Source organism: Carlito syrichta, unplaced genomic scaffold, assembly GCF_000164805.1.
Source record: "Carlito syrichta isolate Samal-C Ts95f unplaced genomic scaffold, Tarsius_syrichta-2.0.1 Scaffold309648, whole genome shotgun sequence".
In the NCBI taxonomy this organism is placed as follows: Eukaryota; Metazoa; Chordata; class Mammalia; order Primates; family Tarsiidae; genus Carlito; species Carlito syrichta.
The window spans coordinates 64,775-75,168 of NW_007253744.1; the positions used below are offsets into that span (position 1 = coordinate 64,775).

Genomic DNA, 10,394 nt, shown 5'->3' on the forward strand with positions numbered 1-10,394 from the left:
GCCCAGGCAGGTCTCGAGCCCGCGGGCTCAGGCAATCCCCTCACCTCAGCCTCCCAAAGGTGCGGGATTACAGGCTGAGCCACCAAGCCCGGCTGTAAAACTTTAAAAGAGGGGTTTTGGATAAATCTGTGAATTAGTTACTCTTTTGCATTCCGCGAGAGTCTTCAGTCTTCGGCCATTTGGCTTTCTCAAACAAAACCGGCCTGGCGGGTCTTTAAAGCTTGCCGCTTGACTTTCAAAAGGAGATACCTTTAACTGTTACCAGTCCCCTTTCCGCCACAGGCTTAATGGGAGACAATTTGTCATTCCAGGTGATTGCCATGGGGCCAACTGCTGACCCCGAAGCAGTTATTCATGTGTTTCTGTGTTCATTCACTCAATCATACGAGAAATATATTTTGAGCATTTGCCACATTCTGCCACATCTTTAGGTTGTCCAATCCTAGTAACACAACTAAAATTGAAGGCTAATACTCCTTCTCTTGCCTCTATTATTTTCATTAACACTCAAACTTGTGACTCACAAATTCTTTCTAAGCCATATGGGCCAACTTTTTCTTTAAATTAGGCAAAACTCATCATTATTAACTACTGCCATAAAGTAGACAGAATAAGGCCCACTATCTTTCAAATTGCACTTAAGGAATGCCCAAAGATAGTATATACCCAATATTATAGCCAGGATTCTTATGATTGGTTCAATCAAATAAAAAATACTATAATTCAAAGACAGTACCAACAAATCCTACAGGATTGCCAAAATAAAATTATAATTTTAAATGGAATGATGATAAATGTAAACAATGTAAGTCCCTACAATTATTGGTCTCTTTTCCTATTAATTATATTATTCTCTTTCCCCCTCCAATACAAGCCCCATTTATTAAGCCAAAAATATTGTACTAACCTAGTGCCCTTGGACACCTTGCCACAGATTTCTTCTCTGACTGCCAATCAATATAAACAAGTAAAACAATGTATACTACATAATATTACCTGGGTCAAGGCATGTTTGAAAAATCAGGGGCTACAATCAGCTTGAGAATTCTTCCATAGCCTAATCTTCTCACAATAGCAATGGCAAGTTTTACATAACACTCAAGGGAAACTGGCTCTGGAACAATTCAAACCTAGCTGCTCACAGTAAATAATTGTAGGTCTTGGGTGTTACAGCACAGACAATTCCTATTAAAAATGTATGTGATTTCGTAGAGAACTCTGGGTGCTCTCTGTATGAAAGTTTCTCTACCCAAATTGACAATTATTTGCTTACAACTATTAGAAAATTTGTTTGGCTTACCAAAACCGCCATTAACAAAGGTTTTGGGAATATTTGAGGGAAGTTTCTGACCAGCGTTATTTTCGGGTGATCCTAAAATATCATACTGTGAGAATAACAAAGACCACCCAAATGTGAAAATCAAGTTATTTATTTATTTAGAACTTTCTGTAGCGCTGGGCTCGGTGGTTCAGCCTGTAATCCCAGCACTTTGGGAGGCCGAGGCGATTGGATAGCCTGAGCTCGCGAGTTCGAGACTTGCCTGGGCCACTTGGCGAGACCTCATCTCTACACTACATCAAAAATTAGCCAGGCGTGGTAGCGCATGCCTGTAGTTCTGGCTACTTGGAAGGCTGAGGCTGAAGGATCGCTGGAGCCCAGCAGGTCCAGGCTGCGGTGACTGTGAGCATGCCACTCCACTCCAGTCTGGGCGACAGAGTGAGACTCCAACTCAAAACAAAACAAACAAAAAAACAGAGCTTGCTGTAGTAAGGGAGTAAACCCTTGTCACTTGTGTTCTGGAAAAGAACCAAAGGTAGACATAAAAGTGAGATAGATTTATAGTGGGAAGAAAGGGAAGGCTTCAGGTATGTGCTGATTACAGGTCATAGGCATGAGGAAACTGTAGGCAGGCTAACTAGAAGTGGGGCATCCTATGTGAATAGTTAGAGGTGCATATTTGTCTTTCTCTGGTTAAACCCAAGGTTGAAGCAGGGACAAAAATTAAGTAAGTAGTCAGTTATTAATCAAGTTCTGGTCATTTTGAGCTGATTGTTACAGAAGTTATTGTTTAGCTTCCTGAAATGTTACTAAAGATAGCAATCTGACATCCTACAAGTTTGATTTATAGCAGGCTAGCTTCATGGGCTGTTTATTGTTGATAAGGGGGTGGTTTCCTGGGCAGGTTGCCGAATGTTGTGGGTCACTATCCTATTTTTATATATGGTCCAACCGTTTTCCATTTGTACATTCAATCTTTCAATATACATCCCACTGTATAGGATATAGAAGCAATAATGAGAAGCCTGATATGAAAGCTAACTTGGGGAAAAAAATTATTGGTGGTATCACATTACCACTTCCCAAGGGGACATCTTTGGAGTTATTAAAGCTATACATGTAGAGTCTCTAGAAAAGCTTCCTCTGGAATGGAAAGGGTGGAGCAGATTGTCTCCCACTGAAATTACATCAATATCATGATAAACAGAGACATAAATGTATCAAATTTATAATACAATCAATGTTTACTTTTAAAACAACTTGGCCCACTTGTGAGGATCACATATGTGAGTGCCCCATAGTTCAGGACTTCATTTGGCACATGGTGAAATTAATAACTTTTTCCAAACTGCCAAGAACTCCTTTGAAGTTTATTTTAGACCCATGAAAACTTTGATGTTATTTACTACTGGCAATCACCAGAAGACTCAAGCACCAAGGCACACTAATCCAAACAAGAAGTAACATTTAGTTGCCTAAACTTGCAGATAGCTTTAGCCACAGAAATACACAGGATGACAAATTTAGCTGCATGCCTGGCTTTCTCCTGCCAATTTGATTTTAGTCTATCAAGGATATATACTAAAAGGGTTACAATGACATTTTGTTGACTAAACAATTGAACAAATCAAGATGGCCTCCTTTTTCTGATCTCTTCTCCTGAACTTCCCCAATTAAGTGGGTAAACTGTGAAAGAGCTTTGAAATCCTAGTTTGTGCCCTTATAGGATTCCATCTGCTTTATTGCGGGCTCAAACTCAGGCACTACAAAATAACAAACAATTTGAATTGTAAAATAACATTGGGCAAGAGACTATATTGTTATATACATGAGCCAAATATGGCCTCTGTATATTGATCCCTATGTTGTTTACTTCTTCAAATAGGCAAGGTCTGTTAGTTCAAAAGTCTTCCAGTACCAAACTAATTTTTTACATATTCAATTCTTACATATATAGCCCCAATAAGTATATATTTAGCCATTTAGAGGCTGCAGCCATCTGCTAGCCATAGGTAGGATATAACTTGGGAGATTAAAACCTTAACCTGCTATTGTCCTTCAGAGCTCTCTGACCCAGAGATTCTGCTTGCAGTGGAGACATATCACATACATACAAAGCCCCCCTCTGATACTCCTCCCCCTCGGAGTTTCCTTTACCTTCCTCACTTTCTGGGTGGTGGCCTCCAACCAGCCTCTGGAAGGTCTCAGGCTTTGATGATCTCCCTGCCCTTACAAACCTATCAAAACGTTGACATAATAAAACTCCTTGTGTGCTACTGCCACCTTGTGGTTATATCTTTTTCCTTGCTTGGTCCCCAAATTGCTTGCAATCTACAGTTTCATATATTTTAACTCTACATATAAATCACACAAGAAATTCTTATTGCTATTTTACATTGTCATTATGCATATTTAGTTTCATATTTGTCTTTTCTAATATTGTTCACTTATTGTATCTTCTTATTTTTTATATGGGAACCTTTCAGTATTTACTTTAGTGTAGGCTTACTGGTGATCAATTTACTCAGCTTTGTTTTCTAAAAATGTCTTTATTTCCCCTTCATTTTTGATGGGCTATTTCAGTGGGTTAAGAATTACAGATTATTAGCCTACAATCATTAAATTCCTAGAGTGATAAAGTTGCATGCCATACAAGTTTTACCTCTTTGTACTTCTCTTTCTTCTGAGATCATGACTCTTGAAATCCTCATTATCTTGATATGTTTCTGATGTTGCCTTGGAAGCTTTTGATGCCTTTAAACAGTTTATTTCCCCCAAATTTTTAGGGGTTTTTTTGGCAGACCTGCTACTATCAACTACATATGATTAGAAATGGAACTCTTAAAAAGAACAAAATCATGAATTTCACAGCAACCTGGATGGAACTAGAGTCTATAATACTGAGTGACCTCTCACAGAAACAAAGATCTGAGTATCACATGTTCTCACTCATATAATGGACCTTGAACATCCAATGTAATACTATAAGAAAATGACTGACGGTACTGGGAAACTATGGGGGGGAGGAAGATGGGATTAACAGTAGCAAATATCTGTCTGGGGATGGGGGAACACCTCTTATCAACAGGGTGCCTGAATGAAACGTAATTGTACACCTAACCCTTAACTGTACCCCACAAAACTATAATAAAAATATTGATTATGAAAAAATAAAAATAAAATATCAAAAAAAGAAACTATTACTTTAAAGAAAATGAAAAAAGAGACAATGTATATCTTCAACAGCCAAATAAACAGAAGAAATCAAGGATGAATGATTCCAAACAGTAGGCGATTAAAAAAATGTGTAGCTTACTTTAGAAGTTTTTTTTCTTTGAGTCAGCTCAATTATATTATTTTTAAAAATAAAACCTTTCTGAAACTATTCCTTTCCTCTAGTCTCCACTTTATGTTCAAAATGAGCTTAATCACTCTTCAAATTGATGTTAAAAATTTAACTTACAATGTTGTGTACATTCTGCACACTTACCAATTAATATCTATCCCAAGGTAGGAAAATAATTGTTCATGTTTTAATGACTATTATTAAGAGTTGGTAAACATGCTATATCAACTCAATACTTAAATAGAAAATGTGGCTATACTTTAAAAAGTTAAAAGCACTACACAGCCATAAAGAAGGGCAAACATATGAACTTTCACAGCAACTTGGATGAATTTAGTGCTCTATCACAGAAACAAAGAACAAAGTAACACATGTTCTCACTCATAAGCAGACCCTGAACATTTACCATAATACTATAAGAAAGGGATTGGCAGTAGCGGGATACTGCCGATGTGTGTGTGGCAAGGGGAACACAACATCAGTAAGGGTACCTGATCTCAAACCAGGCAAAGTGGGGACCAAAGGGAGGCCCAAACTTTATCTGTACGATGACCACTTGTATGTCTAATCCTGAATTGTACCCCACATCTTTAAAATAAAAAAATAATTAAGAAAAAGAAATGGAACTCCTCTGCTACAATCAACTACACATTATTAGAAATGGAACCCTTCAATATCATTATAACGACTTATTAGTATTTCATTTTAGTACCATAGTTTGTTTAAAATAGTCTATAATTATATAACATTCATACAGTTTTCTGCTCTGCTATTTTCCCTCTCCTTAAAAAAGTGTAAAAAGTCTACTCCTAGATTGTAGTGGAGACAGTAAGAAAAACCAAATATGGTAAATATTTGCTGCAAGGCCCAAACATATCAATAGAGGGTCAACAGTGGTAGATGATTGGTTGTGTGAATGTCAGAAAGTTAGCGTCTCCCCCCACCCCATCTCTTTCTCTCTTTCTTCTACTTCTAAAAACAATCTGTCTGTACTCCACTGTTCTCTTTTTTACTCATTGCTGCTGTGCTACTGTTTCAGATGGAATGCTTTTCTCATCCTTGTCCTTTTGGTAAATATCTACCCACTCATCTTTTCAGTGCAAACTCTTTTATGAATCATCTTCTGGATCTACAGACAGAACTGACCCTGTTCTCCATAGCCGTCATTACAAACTTCTAGAAAACTTGGCTTCACTTTTTCTTTGTCTGACTCCAGCTTTTACATTGGAAACTTCTTGAAGACAAAAAAGTTAACTCTGTAACTTCTGGATAGGTGATCAGTGTTTGTTGAATGAATAAATAAAGAGGTCAGGATTGGATCTGTTCAAAAGTGCTAGAGTAATAACACAGTAAAACAGAGCAGGTTTTACTTTTACTTTACCTTTAACACTCAGTATCTCAATTGACCCTTAATTACTCTGTTAAATGGGCAGGTGATTGGGAATTGAAAGGATTAACTAAATCTTCAAAAGTGGACTTTCCAAGGTAGGCTGTAATCCTCTGAACTGGTAAGAGTTGGGGCTGGGGATATTGGGATTTTCAAGCTTGTCCCAGACTCTCTAACTGGAGCTAAATTTCAGGCCTTCATACTCTCTAGGAAAGAGTTTTTCTTATCTCACAACAGTAGGACAGGAGTTATTATACACCTAAATGGAGAAAGTGACAGAGGAGACAGGGGTCGGGGTGGGAGCTTACTCTTCCAGAGACAATGCACATTTTTTATGAACCAGTTTCTGGAAGACAAATCCCAAGTATACTAACTATCAATAAAGTTCCTGGTTTTCTGTGTTAAAAGCCTTCTAATCGGCACCGTAACTTTGAGAAGTAGCTATTATTATCTCAGTTTTTATTTCCTACCCATCTGCTCCAAGCTTCTTGTCCTATCCTACCAAATCTCTCTCCTTTGATGCAGAACCGTCCACTTTCTCAGGCCCCAGGGAGGGGCTGGGCGGGGCGGGATCCTCTTGTCGCAGAGCCCAAATGCGCCTGCGCGGACTGCGGCAGAAGGCGGGGTACCAGCTGCAGAGTACACTGAGACGAGTGTTCACTGTTGACCAGTACCTGCCTTCTTTTTCACCACCTCCAATTTCAGCTCCAGCAAGTTGGTTGGAACTTTGGTTCTCGCAGCAGCAACAACAGCATTACGGCTAGCGGCAGTTTTGTGCCGAGGCACCTACACAGCTCCCGTCCTCTTTCTGCCAGATCGCGGGCCTGTCGGTGTCTGCTCGCACACGCCGGTCGACAGGACCATGTCGCTGGTAAGCCAGAATTCGCGCCGCCGCCGCCGCCGCGGTGCAAAGGCCACTGCACAGAGCAGCAGCAGCTGGGGTGAAATACAGGCCACCAATGCCCCCGGTCTCCCTGCTGCTATGCCAGGCCCAGACATCCCCCAGGATCCCAGCGATCCCCAGAGCCTCCAGGGCCTCTGCGCCTCTGAGAGCCCAAGCACCTCCGTGCTTCCCACCCCCAGCAAGGGCCCACGCACCTCTGTACCACCCACCGCCTCTGAGGGCTCAAGCACCTCCAGGCCTCCCACCATCTCTAAGGGGCCGAACACCTCCGTGACGCTCACCGCCTCTGAGGGCCAGAGCGCTTCTGGGCCGCGCACTTGCACTGAGGAACCGAGCTCCTTCGTGCTGCCCATCCCCGGTGAGGGCCCGAGCACTTTCGTGCTGCTCACTGCCACTGAGGGATCTGGCACCTCCGTGCCACCCCTCCCTGGTGAGGGACTGAATACATCCGTGCCGCTCACAGGCTCTGAGGGACCCGGCACCTCCATGCGGCCCCCGCCTGCAGAGGGCCCGAGCACCTCCGTGCCGCCCACCTCCGGTGAAAGCCCTAGCACCTCCGTGCTGCCCATCGCTTCTGAGGCACCGGGCACCTCCGTGCCGCCACCCCCTGGTGAGGGCCCCAGCAACTCCGTGCTGCCCATCGCTTTTGAGGGGCCTGGCACCTCCGTGCTGCCACCCCCTGGTGAGGGCCCAAGCATCTCCGGGCTGCCCACCGCTTCTGAGGGACCCGGTATCTTCGTGCCGCCACCTCCTGGTGAGGACCCGAGCACCTCCGTGCTGCCCACCGCCTCTGAGGGACCGAGCACCTCCAAGCCACCCACCCCTGGTGAGGGCCCAAGCACACCATTGAATTCAAGTGCTTCTGTGGGCCGGAACCCCTCCAAGTGCCCCGTTGTTTTGCCAAGCACTAGGGAGGCCAAGGCCTCTGTGGACTCTGACTCTGAGGGCCCTAGGGGTGCGGTAGGCCCCGTGGAATTCGAGGTCGTGAGAGATTGTGAGCGCCCCAACTCCATTACCATTATGGGCCTCAGTACTTCCCGGGTCGCCGTTACCTTGAAGCCCCAGGACCCTATTGAACAGAATGTAGCCGAGTTGTTGCAGTTCCTGCTGGTGAAGGATCAGAGCAAGTACCCTATCCGGGAGTCGGAAATGCGAGAGTATATTGTTAAAGAATATCGCAGCCAGTTCCCTGAGATCCTAAGACGAGCAGCAGCCCACCTAGAGTGCATTTTTAGGTTTGAATTGAGGGAACTTGACCCTGAGGCACACACCTACATTCTGCTCAACAAACTGGGACCTGTGCCCTTTGAAGGGTTAGAAGAGAGCCCAAATGGGCCAAAGATGGGCCTCCTGATGATGATTCTAGGACAGATATTCTTGAGTGGCAACCAAGCCAAGGAGGCTGAGATTTGGGAAATGCTCTGGAGGATGGGGGTGCAGCGGGAGAGGAGGCTTTCCATTTTTGGGAACCCAAAGAGACTTCTGTCTGTAGAGTTTGTGTGGCAGCGTTACTTGGACTACAGGCCAGTAACTGACTGTAACCCAGTGGAGTATGAGTTTTTCTGGGGCCCAAGATCCCACCTAGAAACCACCAAGATGAAAATTCTGAAGTTCATGGCTAAGATCTATAACAAAGATCCTATGGACTGGCCAGAGCAATACAATGAGGCTCTGGAAGAAGATGCTGCCAGAGCCCTTGCTGAGGGTTGGCAGGCTCTCCCTCACTTTAGGAGGCCATTTTTTGAGGAAGCTGCCGCAGAGGTAGCATCTGCTGATTCAGAGGTTTCCAACTATTCCTCAAAATATCCTCCACATTCATGGCCTGAGTCAAGATTGGAGAGCAAGGCAAGGAAATTGGTTCAGTTATTTCTGCTTATGGATTCAACTAAGCTGCCTATACCAAAGAAAGGAATTCTGTACTATATTGGCCGAGAGTGCAGCAAAGTGTTCCCTGATCTCTTAAATCGTGCTGCTCGCACCCTGAACCATGTCTATGGGACAGAGCTGGTGGTACTTGATCCCAGGAATCACTCCTATACCCTGTACAACCGAAGGGAAATGGAAGAAATTGAAGAGATTGTGGACAGTCCAAACAGGCCTGGCAACAACTTTTTGATGCAGGTCCTAAGCTTCATCTTTATAATGGGAAACCATGCCAGGGAGTCTGCAGTCTGGGCCTTTCTGCGGGGCTTAGGGGTTCAGTCTGGGAGAAAGCATGTGATTACCTGTAGGTATTTGAGTCAGCGCTATATCGACAGTTTACGGGTTCCTGACAGCGATCCAGTGCAATATGAGTTTGTATGGGGCCCTAGAGCCCGATTGGAAACCTCTAAGATGAAAGCCCTGCGATATGTGGCCAGAATCCACAGAAAGGAGCCACAGGACTGGCCAGAGCAGTACAGGGAGGCACTGGAAGATGAAGCCAATAGAGCAGATGTTGGGCACAGGCAATTCTTTGTTCACAACTTCAGATAGAAGAATGCGTGGCAGTCAGAGGGGCCATGAAAAGTTGGGTCCTAGGGCCTTAGGTCTCATGTATTGGGAGTACATATTGTATTTGGTATTGTATGTGTTCCAGTTCCATTTATGTATTTTCATATTTAGTTATTGTGTAGTGTCTTGAAAAGTTCCAACCGTTTTAATATATTGTCCAATAGGGTAAATGTGATTGACTACTTGCCGTCTCTGTTGTATTTTGGTATGAGTTTTGATAGCTTTATAAAATTTTTTGGAAATCTTTCCATCTTGTTGCATTATCTGGAAGATAGTACATAGCATATAGCTATAGATATAGGCTTTTTCTTGAAAGTTTGAAAAAATTCACCAGTAAAATTATCTAGCTTCATGTGTTAAACAAACAAATATAACAACAACTGAAAAAGCACTATAAATTGTGGCTGGCTTTCTTTTCTGTCTGCTATTGTGTAAAGAATACTGATGTTTACCTATATTTGCTTTGCTGTACTAAATGTAATGAAAAATAAAAGTTTAATAAATCAAACATAATGTGAATATGCTAATTTATTCAATAAACATTTATTAAACTCCTTTCATACAATGACCACAGTGGTGTGTTCTGGTTATACAAGTATATAATATATAGCTCTTGCCCTAGATAGTCAGGGACTGGGTAGGGTTAAAGGGGAGGTCATTTAAGCCAGCATTTGTATTATGGTGTACTAAATGCTATAGTAGACTAAGTAGAGAGTGCTATGAGAGTTATGAGGAGGCACATCTAACCCAATTCCTGGAGTGCTCGGGGTGGACCTTGAAGAAGATGGTGAGTGTGGTGGGACAAGATGGGGTGCTTAACACAATCATGAGTTAAACATTCAAGGCTGGATTACAGTCTTCAGGAGTGCAGATAATGAAGTCAAACATGTAAGGGAGAAGGGTAAGGGATATTGAATATCATAAATGGTCCCAACAAAATGCGGGAATCAGCTTTCTCTGTGTTATACTGCAGTGAAAAAAATTC

General features: G+C 42.7%; 1 protein-coding gene across 1 annotated transcript; it reads left to right on the forward strand.

The window, feature by feature from the left end:
• Positions 1–6,602: 6,602 nt before the first annotated feature.
• On the forward strand, positions 6,603–9,922 carry MAGEE1 (MAGE family member E1). Its single transcript, XM_008067498.2, has one exon. The coding sequence runs from the start codon at positions 6,875–6,877 to the stop codon at positions 9,389–9,391; it is 2,517 nt and encodes an 838-aa protein (XP_008065689.2). The 5' UTR covers positions 6,603–6,874; the 3' UTR covers positions 9,392–9,922.
• Positions 9,923–10,394: the final 472 nt, after the last annotated feature.